This window comes from Eutrema salsugineum, unplaced genomic scaffold, assembly GCF_000478725.1.
Source record: "Eutrema salsugineum unplaced genomic scaffold, Eutsalg1_0 scaffold_2, whole genome shotgun sequence".
NCBI lineage: Eukaryota > Viridiplantae > Streptophyta > Magnoliopsida > Brassicales > Brassicaceae > Eutrema > Eutrema salsugineum.
Window position 1 is genome coordinate 4116578 of NW_006256829.1, and position 19982 is coordinate 4136559.

A 19982-nucleotide genomic window follows, 5' to 3' on the forward strand; every position below is an offset into this window, starting at 1 on the left:
CCTGAATTGTTCTTCTTCAAGTATCTGATTCAGTGTCACTCTTAAAAATCCGAATTATGGATTTAATTATTTGCTTTTAGATGTCTAACTAGGTTTAAGAGACATTTACTAGGATCTTGATTGCTTGCTTCAGTGTGAAATCTAGAAAGAACAAAAGAAAGAGGTTAAATAAATTAAAGCAAAACATAGCGAGGTTTTTCCTTCCGGGTAATTTGTTATTTTTTTTTTTTAACAAGTGAAAGAAACAGGAAAGTGTGTGTTATCTCATAATGAGTGAGATGGTTCAATATTAGTTTAAAATTTTTATAACTCTATCTGTACATGCAATGCAATTATGCATAGAAGCAGCATGAAAGTTGTTCCATCACCCCTTTTTGGCTTTTATTTTTGGTTTATTTTTTTCCTTTTCTCTAAAACGAGAAAGTTTCAGTACTACTTTAAAAATATTAATCACCTACTTTAACATTCAAATCACATGATTTATGCACAACGGCTCTCATGATCAGCATTCCCCACAACTTTATTAACTAACTATAATAACATATATATGGATCCTTATATGTTCAGAGACAAATTATAACTATCAAATCCTTAATTAGTGTTTCTGAGTCTCTCAATGGCATTTGACAACAACACCACAAAACTAACCAAATTAAGTAACCTCTCTCAAAACCTATCGTTACCTACCTTATGGAAGTCCATAGCGGTTTCCGGTGCACTACTTTTCTTGTTACACACATTTGCGTTTAATTTTCCTCATAAAACGATAACCCATAAATTCTTTGCGCCTCTCGACCTTAGTTTCTCCTCCTCTTCCTTCTCTTCCTCAGAAATATCCGCATCATCGTCCAAGCAAACAGAGAGAGAGCCTCCTACAAATATCCGCCATCTATTGTTTGTCATCGTTGGTAGTACAAGAACCTGGAGATATAGGAGAGGCTACATAGAGCCTTGGTGGAGACCAAACATCACAAAAGGACATGTCTTTCTCGAAAGACCACCTGGTCGTAATCTCTTGCCTTGGCCTCAACAATCTCCTCCTTTCTCTGTCAACAAAGACATATTCATAGCAAACACGAAATTCAAGACTCAGATCCGCCTTTTCCAATCGCTCCAAGAATCGTTCAAGAAAGCTTCCAAAGAGACAAGATGGTTTGTGGTAGCGGATGATGATACTCTCTTCTTCTTGGACAATTTAGTCGAAGCTCTCGACAGGTACGACCACAAGAAACACTATTACATAGGGATGAACTCAGAAAACATATGGTCAAATGCAATTTTCGCTTTCGACATGGGATATGGAGGTGGTGGATATGCATTGAGCTATCCAACCGTAGAAACACTTCTCAACAAAATGGAAGATTGTATTGGAAGATACCTTGGAGTTTATAGCGATCTTCTCTCATTTCGTTGCTTAGCTGACTTGGGAATTGATCTTACTTTGGAGAAAGGCATGCACCAGGTATTTATGTTCAACTCAAATTTCTTTTTGGAGTTTTCACGTTTCAAATCTTGAATATTATAGTCTTACCACTGTAAACTAATTGAAGATTTCGTGTGAACAAGAAAGTGATTCTTGTGCCTCACTCCACTACTTATTCACATATTCTCACTCTGTTCTGCTTGTGGTGTATAACCAGATTGATCTGCACGGTGACATATCAGGTCTCTTATCAGCTCATCCTCAGTCTCCACTTATCAGTCTCCACCATTTCGATGTCATAGACCCGATTTTCCCAGCCATGAACCGCCAACAATCCGTGAACCACCTCATGAAAACCGCGAAAACTGACCAGTCTCGTATCCTGCAACAAACAATATGTTACCAAAGAGCATATAATTGGTCAGTCTCTGTTTCTTGGGGCTACTCGGTCCACATTTACCAATCTATATTCCCAAGAAACCACTTGAAACGCCCTCTACAAACGTTCCGGCCATGGAAGAATGTTAAAACACCGTTGTATACTTTTAACACTAGACGTGTGACGAATGATCCTTGTGAGATGCCTCGTCAGTTTTTCTTTGATTCGGTTGTGGAACACATGAACCAAAGCTTGGTAACTACTACGTACAAGGTTAAAATGGCACGTAGTTTGCCTCCTTGTTTCGATAATGGCAACCATTCTGCTCGTAACATCTCACAAGTCCGAGTCATTGCTGCTACTATACACAAAATGGTAATCAGATACTTCAAATTACTCATAAATATACTCTCTAATATCTTGTAATCAGATCATAGAAATCCATTTCTATATGATCTAAAAGTCTTAAACGTAATTGCTTGAATGTTCAATTAACAGGGTGATGGAATCGAATGTTGCGATGTGCAAAATGTTAACAGTACGGAAATTTTGGAAGTGAAGATAAGAGCTTGTCATAAAGATGAAATTCTTGCTTAGGCCATATGTCTAGTGATACATTGATCAATGATAACTATATAGTGTAATACTTGTTTTTTTTTTCATTTTTCATTTTGTATAAAAATGGAATCTAACATTTATTGACATGCTGTATTACTTATAGTTGCAGTGAAATAGATAGTGAGAACATTATTAATTCTCACCTCTCCACATCAGGGAATCAAAATGCGTAGTCTTATGTGCTTTGTGAAAGTTTGCATGGATTTATCGACTAATTTTCTAGAAAAAAAGGACCAAAAAGACAATAAAATGGCCTGAAAATCAGAAACAATTGCGAAGGAAGACAAAGTAGTTTCGTATACATAGGTCAAAAGCAGATCATGTTCGAATCGGGCTCATAAGGTTCTTCTTCATCTTCTGCTTAATCAATGAGATTTCTGGATCCCTATGAGACGTGCATAATCCACCCATCTGAGAAGCAAAACAAAGAACAAAGAACATGTGAATAAAAACTGGCGAGGACAAAGAGTAAGAACCAGTCTTGGGTTTTAAAAACAACTTACAGTAAGGAACCCAAGAAAGTGTTGCCTGTTCTAACAGCAAAACACATCGCACTGAGTGCAAGTTTGTGTTGGTGTAGCATTGGCTCCAGGAGACGTTGTTCAATCACACCAGCCAATACTTGGTACCTGTTTATTTCAAACCATACCCCATTACTTTATCCAAACCAAATCATCTATATCGTCTTTGTTCATACTTTAGGTAGAAAGAAACTCAGTACCTTAGGTTGCTAGAAACTGCCATATAGACACCGTATGCAACGCTTGTGGAGACAATTGGAACAGTCTCGAGTTCACCTTCAGAAGACTGGTCCACTGCTCCTTTTGCTTTTATAAATGCATTTGTAACAGCAGTACCAACCTAACCAAATTATACAGATTTTCGTTAAGTCAAAAGCTGAGCCTAAAAAAATTATTTGTGGAAAACCATGCATCTTCTGATTTATGTTTCCCTTTAAAGGTAGATAGATATGTTTTGACTCACCAGCGATGATGTGGTGCCTACGGCAAATAGCTTAGCCCCATTCCGCTGCATAACATATACAAACGTTAAATATTATCCAGAAACGATCAGCCCTTAAAACGAACTATTACATTGCAACTGAGATCATATAGGAAGAAATTGATATAAAAAATACTACACACCGCTATAGCACCTAGCCTTTGCAAGAGAGTATATGAGGTTCCAGAGATAGCAATCTGTAGCAAACACATTAGATAATTAGACGAGAATGAACCTTTGTAAACTTCTCCAGCGTGTGCCAAACAATTCTTATAAAAAAAAACCAAACCTGGAAGGCATTCTCTGGGCAGTTGTGGAAAAACTTGGATATACCTCCAGCAGTAAGTGCGAGTGGTGGTCGTAGAGAAACGGTAGGAGCAGGAAGATACACTAACATGAAATCAGCAATGATAGCCATTGCCTAGTAAAGAAACAAAAAAAAAGGAAAAAGAAACAAAAGAAACAAAAGTGATAGTGAGTCCACCAAAAAGAAAAAAAAAAAAATCTAAATCCAATACTATTCAGCAGATGATCACAATGAACACAGACGTGACAAAACGTCATTCATACAGTTCAAGGAGCTTTGCTTTACAAAGTGACACAGCAGCAAAAGGTGACCCTTCATTCATCATAAACAAGAGAAGCTAGAGATATAAAAGTTGAAAACCAATGAGACTCGGGTCTACTATTGTACAGTTCAAAATTTGGTTCCTACCTCAGTGACAAATCAAATCTCAACCACTTTCTCATAGTTATGCAAAAACTAATGATGAAAAGTCCCAGACCCCATCACAATCACAAACTACCCAACCCTTCGTCTATCTGAATGGGTCATCTAAAAAATTTATTGTTCTCAATTTTTCTCATCCATCCCAACAATCTAACAAATTGACAGTTTAATTTATAATGTTGCTAAAGAACGTTCTTAGTCCGTTCACAGAATCTGATAGGAACAATAAAGAAAAAAAGTCACTACATGCAACACCGGAAAACAAAAAAAAAGAAAAAAGAGGCAGAGAAGAATGATTACCACATCGGCACAAACAACTTCAAGTTCATTGAAGAAGTTTTCTCTACGCCGTTCATACTCAGCTGCAGTCTGGAACAAAAGAACCAAACACATTCCAATACATATTAGCAAAATTCTAAACCAAAAATCAAAACTTCCTATTAATAAATTGAATTGAATTGAATTGAGTTCTCCAGAAACCTTAGTGAAGACTCCAACACCACATTCCATGGCGAGTTTGGCCAAGAAGAGATCATCGGCCAACAATCTTTCCCTAAACCCAGCAAACTGCATCAGCCACCGCATCACAGCCGATCTCTGGAGTTCGAGGAACCGGGTAATAACCGATCCAGGAATCCGACCCGACTCAATAGCAGCCGCTAGATCCTTGGGAAGAGTATCCAATCCGGTCCCAGACTCCGCCAATAAAATCATCGCCTCGTTCCTGTTCCTGTCCCTGTCCTCGCCACCGTCTCCATTCCCATCATTCTTACCTCCGTCGTCGCCACCACCACCACCACCGTTGTTGTTATTATCAGAGCCGCCGTTGTCGATTGAAGCGGAGAAAACAGGGGAAATTGGGACACGGCGGTGGAAAGAGACGGACTTGGCCGAGATTACACCGGCGAAGGAGGAGGAAGAGAGTCTAGGAGAAGAAGCGAGGAGAGGCCATTTGAGATTGGATTCAGAGATAGATGTGTTCGGAGTCGGGACACAGAAGAAGCAGGAAGCGATTGCCATTGATGCGACTACCGTTACAGAGAGAGATCTGTGAAAGTCGTCAGGTTCTTCAGTCTCTATGTGAAGGTAGGCGGTCGATTGAGAGCAGTGGAGAGTCAGCGAAAAGGAAGATTCTTTCTCTTTAAGGGTTTTTTCTTCTCTACTTTTCTTTTGGTGGGCCTCACGATATAGAAGATTCCAACTATATTATTCTTTTTTGCAGTATATGTTGCAAATTCTTACAATTTTTAGGCTGTTTTTTCTTTAGAAAAAAAAACAGACTCATCTTCATACTTTTAAGACAGTACCTGCAACATACTTTAAAGACAGTAGCTGCAACACACTTTTAAGACAGTAGCTGCAACGGTTATTTCAGATAATAATAATAAAAAAAACTCATCTTGGAAACTCAGAAGCTTGTTGACATCATCACATTCACATCGTCCATCCAATGAACAACTACAAACAATTGAAAACACTATCTAAACACGTGGGAAAGGAAAGAGGAAAACCAACACCAGTCTTCTCTATCATTACCGTGTTAATTTGCTTATAAACCATAAATTTTGTCTTTTTGACAATTTTTCATCAACACTGATGCTTTTTCTTCTGCTTCGTGTTAATTTCGTGTGCGCCATTGAAAAGGACAAAAAAAAAAAAATCCAAACGATGTTTGCTTCTTAGGCCTCGCCTTCTAATTGCAATGAACCATCTCTCATTAACTTGAGGCTCAAACTGTTGAATCTTTCCCGGGAATACTGTCTCGACGCTTTTCTCCAATCCGTCCCAGCTTTCATCATCGCAGCAAACTCTTCATAGCTTATACGCCCGTCCTGATCACAAGAAACAAATATGCTGCATTCTTTATCATCTCAAAATGAACAGAGGATTCAGATATGTTGAAGTCTGAAATACCCTTTTGACAAGATTCAAAAGTAATTGTATTCACAGAGGATTCAAAAGTGAGTCCTTAACCGATTGGAGCAAAGAAATGTGAAAAATAATCTCATCTTTTTGTTTGTGTGATTACCTTGTCGGTATCAACATCTTGCATGATGGCAGCAATGACTTCCTCGCTACTAGTATCATCCAATTCATCATTCAAGGCTTCACGAAGTTCTTCAATCTCTATGTAACCACTCTGGTTCTGATCAAAGAAGTTAAAAGCTTTATGCAAGTGTTCATCATTCGCCATCTTCTTAAGGTGCACCGAAACAGCCACAAACTCGCCATAGTTCAGTGTACCATCCCCATCAACATCAGTCTGCGGGAGAAAAAAAAATTGGGGTTTCAATTCCCAGAAGTGATATAGCTCCCGTTTCGAGCTTATTTCTTTGAATTTATAAAAAATTCATACAGCTTCCATAAGAATCTGAAGATCGGCATCAGCGATTTGTTGTCCAGCTTTTTGAAGTCCATATTTAAGCTCCTCGAGGTTTATCTTGCCTCTCTTGTTTACGTCCATCATTTCAAATGCTTCCTTTATCCCAGCTGCTTCCTCCACTGACAAGTGTTCAGCTATCACCTACAAGAGGAAAACAAGTTTACATTTTTTTGCTTCTTAATAAAACTGGAAGCAGATGGCAAATCAGAGGCATGGTTTAACAAAATCAATACTCGAAGAGCTCGTTTCTTGAGCTTGTTCATAACAGAAAACTGCTTTGAGCCTTGCTTTCACAGTCTCCCCGAGAGATACATTTGGAGCCTTCTTTGCATTCAGTATCCAAGAATGTTCTGCATACAGAATATAACTACGTAAGTATACGATGTCAAAGTATTTATCCATCAGAAAACTCAGGCGCTGCTAAAAACAGAAGCCTACCGAGTACTTCTGCAGCAGAAAGCCGCTTTCTGGGATCAGGTTCAAGCATCTTTCTCACAAGGTCTTTGGCGCTGTCAGAAACTCTTGGCCATGGGTCTCTCTTAAAGTCGATTGCTGACCTAATGATCGCTTGAGCCACCCCTTGTTCAGTCTCTTTACCAGAAATAAACAAATAAAACGTCTGAAAGAGGTCATAAGTGGAAAACCCATAGGAAACGAAGAGAATACGGTAAAGCATAAACAAACCGGCCCAAAATGGTGGGACACCACAAAGAAGAATATAGAGGATGACTCCTGCGCTCCAGACATCGATCTCAGGTCCATAGTTTCGTCGCAACACCTCGGGTGCCATGTAATAAGGACTTCCAACAATCTCATTAAACTGCTCACCTGTTACAGTTTAGCAAAATTCAGGTATAGTGAAGATACACGATATGTGCTCCATTGATACTCTTCAAAATCTGATATGTACCAGGTTTAAAGAAGACAGATAATCCAAAATCAATGGCCTTAAGAGGTGATGTCTCTTTCTTATTTGCAAAAAGAAAGTTCTCTGGTTTAAGATCTCGATGCATCACTCCCTGCTTATGGCATACCTGTAAAAGACAAACAAAGGATGTGTGAGAGCAGAAACATACACAAACAAAATTAGAAATTTCAGACAATGTACACAGTACACACAGCTACAGAACCTGAACAACTTCAACAATAGTCTTCATAACCGCAGCAGCAGCCCGCTCAGTGTAATGCCCTCTTGCCACAATCCGATCAAACAGTTCCCCTCCTTCACACAACTCCATAACTATATGCACTGCATCATCATCCTCAAACGAATCCTTCAAAGAGACGATATTTGGGTGTTTAGGCATATGCTTCATTATCTCAACCTCCCTCCTCACATCTTCAATGTCTACTGCTGTTCTCAGCTTCTTCTTCGATATGGACTTGCACGCATACTTTTCGCCTGTTTTGATATCAGTACACAAGTAAGTTACACCAAACTCGCCTCGACCAACCTCGCGCCCCAGGTCATACTGCAAGGATATATCATGTCCTGTAGGATCTTTCAGCACAGAGAGCTTAAAGCCAGCTCCAGATCCATTTGCTGTAGTGTATTCGTTGCTGTAAAACGGATTGTTTTTGTTCTTGGGTTTCACTTGTTTACTCTCGTTCGTAGCCGAACTTGGATTGCCACAACAGTTCCCCATCTAATCAAATCTCAGGATTCCTGAAATTCCATCAAACAGTCTCATTTCTCAAACCCAGAAAGAAAGTTCAAAACTTTTGAGCACTAATTAAAAAAAAAGTTCAAAACTTTGAGCACTAATCTCTTAGGTGCCATTAATTTCTTAAGCCTAGAACTATATCCAATCAACAAGTAGCAAATCGGGTTTCATTACATGTGGCTTGTGACCCCAACAACGAATCCAAAATCACAGAGAACCCTACGATATTCAAAACTGGATAAGTAAACCCTAGCTAAGACCAAACAGAGATTCTAAAAAAGTGGAAAGGCAAAACAGACCTCAAAACGTAAAGTGGGGAGAAACGATACACTTAATGGGTATAATCAGTTGAAGCAAAAGGGATATGTAGAAGGATAATAAATTAAGGGAAAAGTCATCATACGGTGTGAAAAAATAGATGCAGTGATAGAGAGAGAGGAAGAAGACGAGTCAAAGTCTTCCTCTTTCTCTCTCTTCTTCAAAAGAGGAAACACACAAATTGACTCTCTTCTTCGTCTTCTTCTTCTCTCTTATGAATTCAAAAAATGACTACGCCTAATTTTAGTTTGTGTTTCACCTGATTCATTTTTCATTTGCTCTTCGTGTTTTTTGTACATATAATAATCAATCTTCCCGTTGTACACTGTACATAAACCAAACTACTGTATTTTTGCTTTAATGTCCTTTTGAACTCTGCGGTTAAAATATGCATTTATATGCTCTAAATTTTTTTGTTATGATGAATTCACATCTCGTGCCCAAATTTTTTTCTCTCGATCAATATAAAGGAAAACATACAGATGGACGGCAAATTTCATCTCTGTAACACTTTCTTCTCAGAAAAAGCAAACGATTAAACAAACGTATTTTCCAATTTTCCAAAAGAAATACGGGAAACTGGTAAAAGAATAAAAACAAGACCTACTGACTATTCCCCGTCTCTTGTCCCCAAATCTAACACCTAACATAACTCGACTCTCTTTGTACATCGTAACTGCAAAACCACACAATATGAGACTATCACAAGAACTAAGCAAGCACTAAACTCAAAAGCCAAGAATGATTTGCCGGTTTCGGGCAATGGTTGTATCTAGCCAAAGTGTCTCTCTCTCTCTTTCCCAGAGCCTTGGCTTATTATGGTGCACCTGCAGAATTCAGGGTCTCATTAGAGTCTGTCTCGACTGGTTCAGAGCCTGATGAGTTGGTTGCTGAACCCTTTTCTCTTTCTCTCCCTGCTGCTGCATCTTCTGATGCTTCTACCTCACTTTTCTTCGCAAACCGGCCTCCACTAGCTCTTGCCCTTCTCATCGCATGCTTGTGTCTCGACTCATGAAGATATGGCTGTTACAGAAGACGCCAAAAGTTAATCGAGCTACACAGGAAACTTATAAATCCTTCATCTTCATTTTCAATCCTATATATGTAAATGGGTGTCAAGTTGTTTTTTACAAATTTGACCTTCAACTTTAAATGACTGTACATCATGCTTAGATTCCCAACCTGTGCTGCCACATTTCCTATCTTATTCCCATTTGCCAATAAGATACAATTTTTATCAAATGAAAAAAAAAATACCTTTCTGTTGATCACTTTCCTTTCTAGCTCTGCCTTAGCACGTGCTTTTCTTCGCCTTAGAATTCCCTCGTACTGTTTCGCATTCACAAAAACAGGTTCTTGTGTCATGTCAAGTGGTAGCGCTGTTCGTGCACGAGGCATTCCAAGATATGGGCGAAAACCCTGCTCAAGTCATGGCACAAAAAAACGAAACAAATAGACTTATTAGGTAATCGAAATTACTCAGCTCATAAGACCCTGAGAAAAGCCAAGATTTGTTTTAGGATCTTTAAGATATGAATTTCATAAATATATCACTAAGACTGATAAGCAAAACGTCTGAATCCAGAATCATTCCAGACAGCAAACAGAATCACCACAAATAAACACTGCACCATATGGAAGTATTATAGAGATTGAGAGAGGGTTCGAGAAGATACCAATGGCTGATGACCATATGCTCCCATCATTCCCCCATAATATGGATCCTGATATGGATTTGGGACACAAGCCTGTAAATGGAAGCATGGCTTTATCATACATATTAAGGGTATCATACATGATGAATTATTGCAGGGACCAAAAAGAAGTAAATTTAACGCCTCAAGAACTGACAAAGCATATTTTATAACCAATGACTGAGAGAGACCACATACAATATAGTGTCCGACAAGCTCTGGTGGTTGTACAAGTTGCTGCTCATGCGTGTTATGCATAGAAGCTGCCAAGTGCGCTGCATCATTCCCTTCCACTCCACGGTTATCTACTGAAATTGAAGAGAGACACTGTTATAGATACCCCATTAGAAAAAGGATGCACATTGCAGCGCAACATTTACTTGGCATTTTTGCATTCAAAGAACAACAAACCCCATCAATTACATCCCAGGGGCCAGATTTCATAACTTTATGACTTTGGCTTGTCCTATAGAGCCCAAAATCAAATCATCAAAACTTTACTTTTTTTCCTGCCTGCTTGAGGAACAATTCTTCACCAAATTGCAAAACAAGCATTCAAGAATGCGTTCGCTTGGTAACCATTTAACAAGACACTGTAATCCATACACGTTGAAAGAGAAGAGGAGATCACAAGATCACACATCAAAACGATACTGAAGGGGAATGATACGTCCCAGTCACAAACCTGAACGGGACGAAGTTGCAGCTTGAGAATCCTTCCAAGCGCCATCGTTTTCACCATTCAAGGCCCCGTCTTCGGATGCAGAATGAACATCGTTTGATTCGGAACCGTTGGGACATTCCAAAGAAGAGGAATTTGATGGAATTCCAGAAGGTCTCGCTTGAGGCACGACACCAAAAGAGTTATTTTTCCACCAGGGCTCTGGATACATCATCGGTTGCTGATCAGCATGGTGATCGACTTCGGCTTCATTTCCTCTTCCCGGTTTCGATTGCATCTCTTCAAAAACAAAGTCAACATATGTTAGTAACCAATTCAAAATAGAATCAAAGGGAATAAGAAACTCATCACTAAAACCGCTCCTCGACTACAAAACGGCAATTTCTAGGCTATTAAGCAATGCGGAGACATGCAAGCAAAAAGGTGAAAACTTATAAACTTCCTCGTGTATCGAATTTACAATTCAAATCATACATAAGCTGAAGATAATATTCGAGCAATTTTGTTTTGGAACCTGAATCTAGTTTTCTGAATCCATCACGAAAAAATTCAAATAAATAAAGAGGATAAAAAATCAGCATACCAGAGGGAATTCGCAGCAAGAGTTTTTGCAACCTTCTTCTATGATGATAACTTGTTGAAGATTGAAAATTTTGAAACCCTGAAGTTGTTTAAACCGATCACGATTTTGCAGAGTTCAGAGGAAAACGAACAGAGAAGAAGTTGGTAAAGAGAAGCGATTGGGGACACCCGACAGCCGGCAGTAACGAGATTTCGTAGAAGAAAAAACCCTAGATTTTTGGGGATTTTCTCTCTTTTCTTTTCCCAGGATTCTATTTTCTGTTTTCTGTATATATAATTCGAGGAAGGAAGTTAATAAACTTTGAAAAGAAAAAAAAAAGTAGAATACTCCTAATAAGGAAAATAATTTTATCGCTCGCTGAACCCAAAAGAGCGAGATTTGATAAGATCACAAACGAAAGTTAAAAAAAAATTGCCACGTGGCGACTTATGAAAGATGCCAGCGCGCAGATCTGGGATCTTCTCTGGGTGACGTTATCATAGGTTCATTTTTTTAAAAAAAATTTCGAAGAAGAATAGTAATATTAACAAAGAGTAAATTGGGTCCAAGTGACACGCAAGTGATCGGCTGGGACGAGTGACACATGGAAAATGTAGGAACCATTTTCCCAATGTCAAAGTCAATTTTGGAGAAAATTACTACAAACTTTTTGTTTCTAATGTGATTCCCTTATATACGCACAAAATTGAAGATATATATATATATAGTTATTTGTTTTGGACGGATGTATGTCTCCTAAAAGATGATAATTTATTAATCCGATCGATTCTCTCCTGACTTTGAACAGGAAACGAGAAAAAGCTCAAACAAGTAATAAGCAGATTCCCCATATATTATATGCATGAGTACTATAACGTATTTTAAGTTCTATAATATGAAAAGGTTTTCGAAGTCTCTTATGATTAAGATGCTACTTTTTTTACCGTCGTATCATGTTCTTCCAAGAGCTAGGTGATAGTGAGCTTATGTTCGTGATGAGTTCACACAAACACGGGTGATGAAGCATGTTTGGTTAAGAAACCTTTGTTGTTGGAACTCAACTGCTTCTAATTTATCGTGCATGTTTCAATTGTCTATCGCTACAATAATTATCAAATATGGTATACATTGCTTAATTACACATCCAGTTCAACATAAAAAATGACAAAAACATACTGAGATTAACTTCTGTTTTGTCTCAAAGAAAATAATAACTAGTTTCAACATAGATATGCAAAGTCTTTTTTGGTTAAAAATGTAAAATGTAGGTGTTTACAAAAACCCTTATGTTTTTCTTTTACTGACAGTTTACATGCAACTATGCAAGTCACTCGAAGTTTCATGTAGGTGGTATCAAAGTATATGATTTGCATCTTAATTGCATCTAATTAAAGACTTTTTTGGTTAAAAATGTAAAAATGTAGGTATTTACAAAGACCCTTATGTTTTTCTTTTACTGACCGTTTACATGCAAGATACTCGAAGCTTCAGGTATGTGGTATTAGAGTATATGATTTGCATCTAAATTACCTTATGAATATACAATCTGGTAAACTAAAACCGACTCCATCACGGAATTACATCTTGTAAAGGAAAGTAAAAATCTGATTATAAAGATTAAAGACCCGTTCTTTAGGTGTAATTTGGTTTTGAGGATTCGTCCTAATCTAGACATCTTTAACACACACCAAAAGTTATAATCTAGACATATATTAATTAGAAGAATAATGACTCAATTAAGATACATTTCAAGGTACGTGAAGGGGTAAAGTAGACAAAGTCCGGCTAAAACCCAAAGCCATTGTCTGGTTTTGTGGAAACATTCACACGATACCGACATGTATGTAATTCGTTTAGACTCATTTTACCAATCCCGCCCTAAGAGAGAAAAGGTGGAGAATGTAACAAAGAGAGCAAAGCCGTGATGTCACTGATGCGATCAATGTCACTCGATCTCTGGTGTGCATTAGGCGTCTTTATATATATGCTCTTCATTCTATTCTCTTTTGCAAAAAAAAAACTATAAAAATAACTATCAATTAAGAATGAAGAATATTTTTATGTAGATATATTATATAGTTTTTTTTAATATATAAAAAACTGCCGAAAGACCTGCAGCTTGACCACCGTCCAAAAGTCAGTCGAAGTCCGCTCCTCACATCCAACGGCTCCGATTTAAGAATCAGATTCTATTTTTTTTATTTACGTGGATTTGAAACCTGTATTCCAATACGCTTAAATATTTCCCCACGCGCCCGCCACCTTCTACCGCTTTATCCCGTCACATACGCTGCAAAGCTCTTTTAACATCCCTACTCTATCTCTCACCTCCTCTTCCGGTCACACCAGTTACCTCTCATCCGTTTTCGTTTTTCTTCCTAACACCCAAAAAAAAAAAAAAACGCTCTCTCGCTCGCTCAGCTGAAGGTGATCGATCTTCATCTCCGTCTTAGATTTGTGCATCTTTGTCTATTGCATTTTACCATTCTGGATCTGGAAATGTTGTTCTCTCTTCTGGGCATTACCGTCTAGATTCAGCTGGTTTGTGTTCCGGATCGCACGATTCGGCTTCTGATCTTCCCACAAGGTGAGCTCACCAAATATCATGGAAGTAGATTTGGTGAACAACTTTCGTTTTAAATTCGTTTTTAATTGATTTGTGTTTCTGTTTAGATATATATATATTCTCAATCTGAACTTTCAGCTTGTGTGAAGGTGATGTTACTGGGTGATTTAAGATTTAAGTCAAATAGTTTGGTTTCGTGTAGTTTTGAGATTTGTCTTGTGGTTGACTGTTCATTGACTTCTTCTTCTTCTTCCTGGCTTTTATTTTCAAGATATTTTAATTTTAGTTGTATTTTGGTTTTTAGACTAGTTGGTATTTTAAATCGTCTGTTCTGTTCTTAAAGTTGTTTATCTGTTTGGTTGGTAGGAAATTTGTGAGAGAATGTTTGATGAGGATGTTCGTCTAAACTATACTGAATCTGGTGATTCTTATATTTTTTTTTACCCTTTCTTCTGGGTTTAGCCTTAGAAATTATTTCCAGACGCTTTTCATCCTAAAAGATTACAGCATTTATTAGATCCGTTGAGTCTTATTTTTTTTGGTAAATCTTCTGACTTTCCGTTGTTTCCTTTTTCTCGGTCAAATTTTTATTATTAACGATTCAATAGTATTCCTGATTTGCCAATTTTGTTTGACCAAACTTTTTTATGCTTCTTTTACATTGCAGGCATACGTTATTGGTTGATTCACTCCCATCTTTTGGTTGATCAATTCAGATCTTTTTCCGGTGCCGATAAAGCATGTGTGGTCTCTCTAAGAAGTTGGATACGGATAATAACACTCTTTCATCGCTGTCAGACCAAGAGTGTGATTCTGTGGCCAAACCCATGAACGATGCTGAGTGGGAACATTCATTCTCTGCCTTGCTTGAGTTCGCTGCAGACAACAATGTGGAGGGCTTTAAACGTCAACTCTCTGTTGTGCCCTGTATCAACCAGGAGGGTCTCTGGTACAGACGCCAGAGGTTTGTTAGAAAAATGGTTCTTGAACAAAGAACCCCTCTGATGGTTGCTTCGATATATGGAAGCTTAGACGTTGTGAAGCTTATTCTTTCTTTCCCGGAAGCGGAGTTGAATCTGTCTTGCGGTCCAGATAAAAGCACTGCTCTTCATTGCGCTGCCTCTGGTGCTTCTGTGAATTCCTTGGATGTTGTCAAGCAGCTTCTGAGTGCAGGAGCAGATCCTAATATCCCTGATGCTCATGGGAATCGTCCTGTTGATGTTCTCGTTGTGTCTCCACACGCTCCCGGTTTAAGAACCATCCTTGAAGAGATCTTGAAGAAAGATGAGATTATTTCTGAAGATCTGCATGCCTCGTCATCTAGCCTAGGATCAAGCTTCCGGTCTCTCTCGTCATCACCAGATAATGGCTCCTCCTTACTCTCTTTAGATTCAGTATCCTCTCCGACTAAGGTGAACGGGATGGATGGAACATTTGCATCAGAGAAGAAGGAGTACCCAATTGACCCATCATTGCCCGACATCAAAAGTGGGATTTATTCGACCGATGAGTTCCGTATGTTCGCGTTTAAGATCCGTCCATGTTCTCGAGCTTATTCTCATGACTGGACTGAATGTCCATTCGCACACCCAGGTGAGAATGCCAGGAGAAGGGACCCGAGGAAGTTTCACTATACATGTGTCCCATGCCCGGATTTTAAGAAGGGTTCCTGTAAGCAAGGCGATATGTGTGAATATGCTCATGGGGTGTTTGAATGCTGGCTACACCCTGCTCAGTACAGAACACGATTGTGCAAGGATGGGATGAGTTGCAACCGAAGGGTTTGCTTCTTTGCTCACGCAAATGAGGAGTTGCGTCCCTTGTACGCTTCCACAGGCTCTGGCTTGCCATCTCCTAGGGCTTCTTCTGCTGTTTCCACCTCTACCATGGACATGGCTTCAGTTTTGAACATGTTACCAGGCTCACCATCTGCTGCTCAACATTCGTTCACCCCTCCAATCTCTCCTTCTGGAAATGGTGTTATGCCGCATTCATCCATGGGTTGGCCTCAACAGAACATACCTGCGTTGCATCTTCCTGGAAGCAATATCCAGTTGAGTCGCCTGAGATCTTCTCTAAACGCTAGAGATATTCCTTCTGAGCAGCTTAGCATGCTGCAAGAGTTTGAGATGCAGCGTCAGCTCGTTGGCGATATGTCTAGTCCACGTTTTATGAATCATTCCGCTCGTCCCAAGACCCTGACCCCTTCGAATCTGGAAGAGATTTTCTCATCCGAGGTTTCATCCCCTCGCTTCTCTGATCAACTTGCTGTCTCATCTGTTCTATCGCCGTCCCACAAATCCGCGCTTCTTAATCAGCTTCAGAATAACAAGCAGAGCATGCTCTCTCCTATTAAGACAAATCTAATGTCTTCTCCAAAGAATGTGGAGCAACATTCTCTGCTGCAACAAGGCTCGTCACCCCGAGCCATGGAGCCTATCTCCCCAATGAACTCGCGGATGAAACAACAGCTGCATTCACGTAGCCTTAGCTCCCGTGATTTTGGATCCAGCATGCCCCGTGATTTAATGCCGACTGATTCTGGCTCGCCACTAAGTCCTTGGTCAAGTTGGGACCAGAACCATGGAAACAAAGTGGATTGGTCGGTACAGTCGGATGAGCTAGGTCGGTTAAGAAAATCTCATTCCTTGGCTAATAACAACTCGAACAGGGACGCAGATGTTTCATGGGTTCAGCAGCTGGTAAAAGACTCTGCATCACCGAGGAACAACAGCAACCGAGTCATGAACATGAATGGTGCGAGGCCATTGGTTCAAGGTGGTTCGAGTGTGAACCCTCACAGTGACGGTCGTGAGGGCGACATTCTTGATGCGTGGCTCGAGCAGCTGCAGCTGGATCGCTAACTCAGGGAAAGAGAGAGGTTCACGTTTCTGCAAGCGAAGCTGTGAAACTGTGATGATTTGTTTATTTATTATTCAAGAAAGCACAACGGGAAGCCAAATTCCGGGTAAGCGCTTTTTCGATTCTAATAACCCTAAAAGGCTCAGTTTTTTCAGACTCCTTTCTGAAATTTCATTTACTTTGTATTTGTTTACATCATTAAATTGATTATTGTCTCTCTGTTGTAGCAAAGGCCAAGTGTTCCCCTTTTGCCTCTTATTATTTCCCGTATTTTTTTTTGGTATTCTCGTCTGTCAATTGTTTCTAATCTCTCTCTCATTCATATTTGTCAAACAACATTGTATGAGAAATAATAACATACTGTTTTAGCTAATAAGATTCATTCATTTCCTTTTGGTTTACTCTGTTTTCCAGTAACTATAGCTTACTTTATGTACACATGAATTTCTCAAAGTTAATTTTCTTGGAGTTGGTGGCGCAAATCACGTTTACGGATGTGGAAGTAAAGTAAGTATCAAGTAAAGGTTGTGGTCTCACTTAAAATGTAAAAGTTAGCCGACAAACAAAACTGATGCAAGGCTTACTTACACATCAAAATGTGAGAGAGAACAAAAATCGCAGAAAAATTCCCAGCTCAACTCTTAAAAATTCCTGATATAAATCCTTATCAAATCCGAATCTCAAAGGCATTCCGAGAGAAGATATATAAGTTAAGGAAAAGAATGGGAATACTGTTGTTGTGTGGTGATCCTCACCACAAGCCAATGAACTTCCACCAGGCACCACCTACACCAAGCCAGATAAGAATGTTGACTATTGAAATCGCGAATCCATAGCCCCACCATTTGGCCAGCGGCACGTAGTTAGCCCCGTAGAAGATAGGTGCAGACCCGATACCATAATGGGTTAATCCTCCCATCAGGTTCGAAAGGAATGCAAGAACCAAGGCTGCAAAGTAAGGTGGAGTGCCTAGAGCGGTTGAGACCGATAAAAAGGCAGTGAACATAGCCCCGATGTGAGCCGCTCCACTGGCAAAGAAGTAGTGAGTGTAGAAATACAAGAGGACGAGGATTCCAAAAGATAGTTGCCATGACAAACCCAATCCTCCCACAAACTGCAATCAAACACACACAAAAAATGTCAAAGACATTTCAATTAACCAAGCCATCTGGCTTTTCTAAGCATTCATCAAATCGTAAACAAACCTTGACTACAGTCTGGCTGAACCACTCAATGAGACCGTATTTGTTAAGATAACCAGCCATTGCAATGAGAGCAGCGAACCATGTGAGCGTGTCCCATGCGACTGACTCAGCTAAGCACTCCTTCCATGTCACAACACCTGTCACAAGGAGGACTGATAATCCAAGAATGGCTGCAGTAACAGCATCCACACCCAACTTAGCTCCGAAAATCCAGAGACCAACCTGTGTCAAAGAGAGAACTTATTACAAAAGGGAAATCTTGTGTTCAATAAAACACCAAAACCAGGACCTTTTAGCACTCAAAGAAAGTTAAACAGAAGCAGAGCCCTTTGCTTCATCTAAATATCACAATGGCTAAAAATCTCTCCATGTTCAACTATTGAAGCACCTTTTTATTTCAGACTCTAAAAAGCAAATCCAGAGAAGTATGAAGAAGTAGAACACTTACCGTGAGGAACAAAGTGGCAGCCATAATCAACTCGTTCTTGGACATAGGTCCCATCTTATCTAGCTTCTCCTGAGCCAGCTTCGGGGCATCAGGACTACTTTTCACCGTAGGAGGATAGATGATATACAGAAGAAACGGAACAACAATCAATGACACAAGTCCTGGCACAATCGCAGCTTTAGCCCAATCAGTCCATCCAATAGTCTGCTTGATCGTGTTGAACGCCAGATTAGCGCTCAAGGGATTCGCTGCCATAGCCGTCAAGAACATAGAGGAAGAGATCACGGAAGTCTGGAAACAGGTAAGCATCAGCCACGAGCCAAGACGGTGCTCGGTTCCATCCCCAACGTTGCTACCACAAGCGACGCAGAGAGATTTCACCAAAGGGAGGAAGATTCCACCGGCACGAGCTGACACGGAAGGAATCGCAGGAGCCAAAAGAGCCTCACTGAAGACGAGACTGTAACCGAGCCCGAGAGATGAGCTCCCGAAGAGCCTAACGAACTGGTAGGCCACTCGGTTACCGAGACCGGTTTTGATGAAACCACGAGCGAAGAAGAAAGCGAGAGCGATGAGCCACGGGATCGGATCTCCGAAAGCGGAGAAGGCGGCTGCGAACGTTAGGGTTTTGGTGAGAACGGAAGCTCCCAGTCCCAATAGAGCCACCGCGCCGAGCGGAAGCGGCTGCGTGATAATCCCGACGATCGTGGCGAGGAAGATCGCGAGTAGCTGCCACGCGTTGCGGGTGACTCCCTCGGGAACCGGTACGAACCATAGAATCAAACCGGTGGCGATCGACGCGAGAAGCGGCTTAATCGCGGCTCCTTGCCATGGCGCCGGAGCTGGGAGGACGGGAGCCGGAGAGGAGGAAGATGAGGCAGCTGCGGCGGAAGAGGCTTTAACGAGAGTTGACCTCCGGGTGAGAGCGACGGGAAGTGGAGATTTGAGTAAGGAGATGCGAGAATCGGCAGATCGGAGAGGTTTCAGCAAATTGAGAGAGGAAGGAGGACGAGGGAGAAGGAGAGATCGAGATTTGAGGGGAAAAGCGAGAGAGCAGGAGCCGGAGAGAGCGAGAGACGCCATTGTTGTAGCGTCGGCGAGAGCAAAGGACGTGAAGAAGAAACAAGAGTGAAGAAGAGGAGTAAGAAGAGGAAATGAGAAGAGACTTGAATGATGACCGTTGGATGAAAAATCGGACGGTGGATGTGGAAAAAGGAATCTACGGACAGAGATGAGTGATCAAGATACGGCGATGAGTTAAGAGTACAAGTCGTGAGGTGGGAAATTGAGATCTCCGTCTTTGGTGGGTCACCTCATCTATTGGCCAAAATACCATCCAAAAGCCATATGGTCTTTTTTTTTTTTTTTTACCCCTTTTTTTTTTGTCAAATCCATATGGTCTTTTAGATCCAGCAAAACACACAAACAAAAAAGCCTTCACTCAAC

The 19982-nt window shown here is 40.2% G+C and overlaps 6 protein-coding genes across 7 annotated transcripts; 2 read left to right on the forward strand and 4 right to left on the reverse strand.

The window, feature by feature from the left end:
• Positions 1-616: 616 nt before the first annotated feature.
• Positions 617-2573, forward strand: LOC18018765. Its single transcript, XM_024156449.1, has 3 exons — positions 617-1462; positions 1641-2177; positions 2301-2573. Exons 1-3 carry the CDS (start codon positions 617-619, stop codon positions 2397-2399), a joined length of 1482 nt encoding a protein of 493 aa, XP_024012217.1. The 3' UTR covers positions 2400-2573.
• Positions 2574-2578: 5 nt separating this feature from the next.
• On the reverse strand, positions 2579-5397 carry LOC18018766 (protein RETICULATA-RELATED 4, chloroplastic). Its single transcript, XM_006399702.2, has 8 exons — positions 4633-5397; positions 4453-4521; positions 3712-3843; positions 3566-3619; positions 3405-3449; positions 3142-3281; positions 2924-3049; positions 2579-2831 (listed from the first exon to the last, which is right to left on the reverse strand). The coding sequence occupies exons 1-8, from the start codon at positions 5170-5172 to the stop codon at positions 2786-2788; spliced, it is 1152 nt and encodes a 383-aa protein (XP_006399765.1). The 5' UTR covers positions 5173-5397; the 3' UTR covers positions 2579-2785.
• A 159-nt stretch (positions 5398-5556) lies between these two features.
• LOC18018767 (calcium-dependent protein kinase 7) lies at positions 5557-8181 on the reverse strand. Its single transcript, XM_024156638.1, is given in 9 exon segments — positions 5557-5984; positions 6182-6415; positions 6509-6676; positions 6769-6813; positions 6815-6885; positions 6974-7126; positions 7220-7363; positions 7446-7569; positions 7666-8181. Coding segments are annotated over 9 exon segments (1608 nt in total). The 3' UTR covers positions 5557-5831.
• Positions 8182-9011: 830 nt separating this feature from the next.
• LOC18018768 (nuclear transcription factor Y subunit A-1) lies at positions 9012-11749 on the reverse strand. Of its 2 annotated transcripts, none has more exons than XM_006399707.2 (6): positions 11477-11749; positions 10897-11172; positions 10410-10519; positions 10194-10265; positions 9775-9936; positions 9012-9540 (listed from the first exon to the last, which is right to left on the reverse strand). In XM_006399707.2, exons 2-6 carry the CDS (start codon positions 11168-11170, stop codon positions 9334-9336), a joined length of 825 nt encoding a protein of 274 aa, XP_006399770.1. In that variant the 5' UTR covers positions 11171-11172; positions 11477-11749; the 3' UTR covers positions 9012-9333. The 2 variants fall into 2 exon arrangements, with proteins under 2 accessions (XP_006399770.1, XP_006399769.1); XM_006399706.2 differs by having other exon boundaries at positions 10410-10516; positions 11477-11748.
• Positions 11750-13785: 2036 nt separating this feature from the next.
• On the forward strand, positions 13786-17256 carry LOC18018769 (zinc finger CCCH domain-containing protein 56). Its single transcript, XM_006399709.2, has 2 exons — positions 13786-14042; positions 14689-17256. The coding sequence occupies exon 2, from the start codon at positions 14762-14764 to the stop codon at positions 16883-16885; it is 2124 nt and encodes a 707-aa protein (XP_006399772.1). The 5' UTR covers positions 13786-14042; positions 14689-14761; the 3' UTR covers positions 16886-17256.
• Positions 17257-17395: 139 nt separating this feature from the next.
• LOC18019389 (dicarboxylate transporter 1, chloroplastic) lies at positions 17396-19653 on the reverse strand. The gene is made up of 3 exons (XM_006399708.2): positions 18537-19653; positions 18089-18310; positions 17396-17997 (listed from the first exon to the last, which is right to left on the reverse strand). Exons 1-3 carry the CDS (start codon positions 19617-19619, stop codon positions 17635-17637), a joined length of 1668 nt encoding a protein of 555 aa, XP_006399771.1. The 5' UTR covers positions 19620-19653; the 3' UTR covers positions 17396-17634.
• Between the last annotated feature and the right edge of the window lie 329 nt (positions 19654-19982).

What these genes read in the sequence shown, in the direction of transcription:
- LOC18018769 (XM_006399709.2), top strand. Translation starts at nt 14,762, where the DNA reads ATGTGTGGTCTCTCTAAGAAGTTGGATACGGATAATAACACTCTTTCA.
- LOC18018768 (XM_006399707.2), bottom strand. Translation starts at nt 11,170, where the DNA reads ATGCAATCGAAACCGGGAAGAGGAAATGAAGCCGAAGTCGATCACCAT. An exon ending in TGCAACTTCGTCCCGTTCAG is followed by an intron (nt 10,520 to 10,896) that starts GTTTGTGACTGG and finishes CTTCAATTTCAG; the next exon opens with TAGATAACCGTGGAGTGGAA. An exon ending in CATATGGTCATCAGCCATTG is followed by an intron (nt 9,937 to 10,193) that starts GTATCTTCTCGA and finishes TGACTTGAGCAG; the next exon opens with GGTTTTCGCCCATATCTTGG.
- LOC18018765 (XM_024156449.1), top strand. Translation starts at nt 617, where the DNA reads ATGGCATTTGACAACAACACCACAAAACTAACCAAATTAAGTAACCTC. An exon ending in TGGAGAAAGGCATGCACCAG is followed by an intron (nt 1,463 to 1,640) that starts GTATTTATGTTC and finishes GTGTATAACCAG; the next exon opens with ATTGATCTGCACGGTGACAT. An exon ending in CTGCTACTATACACAAAATG is followed by an intron (nt 2,178 to 2,300) that starts GTAATCAGATAC and finishes TTCAATTAACAG; the next exon opens with GGTGATGGAATCGAATGTTG.
- LOC18018766 (XM_006399702.2), bottom strand. Translation starts at nt 5,172, where the DNA reads ATGGCAATCGCTTCCTGCTTCTTCTGTGTCCCGACTCCGAACACATCT. An exon ending in GTGTTGGAGTCTTCACTAAG is followed by an intron (nt 4,522 to 4,632) that starts GTTTCTGGAGAA and finishes CTTTTGTTCCAG; the next exon opens with ACTGCAGCTGAGTATGAACG. An exon ending in GCCCAGAGAATGCCTTCCAG is followed by an intron (nt 3,620 to 3,711) that starts GTTTGGTTTTTT and finishes TGTTTGCTACAG; the next exon opens with ATTGCTATCTCTGGAACCTC.
- LOC18019389 (XM_006399708.2), bottom strand. Translation starts at nt 19,619, where the DNA reads ATGGCGTCTCTCGCTCTCTCCGGCTCCTGCTCTCTCGCTTTTCCCCTC. An exon ending in CTGCCACTTTGTTCCTCACG is followed by an intron (nt 18,311 to 18,536) that starts GTAAGTGTTCTA and finishes TCTTTGACACAG; the next exon opens with GTTGGTCTCTGGATTTTCGG. An exon ending in TCAGCCAGACTGTAGTCAAG is followed by an intron (nt 17,998 to 18,088) that starts GTTTGTTTACGA and finishes GTTTGATTGCAG; the next exon opens with TTTGTGGGAGGATTGGGTTT.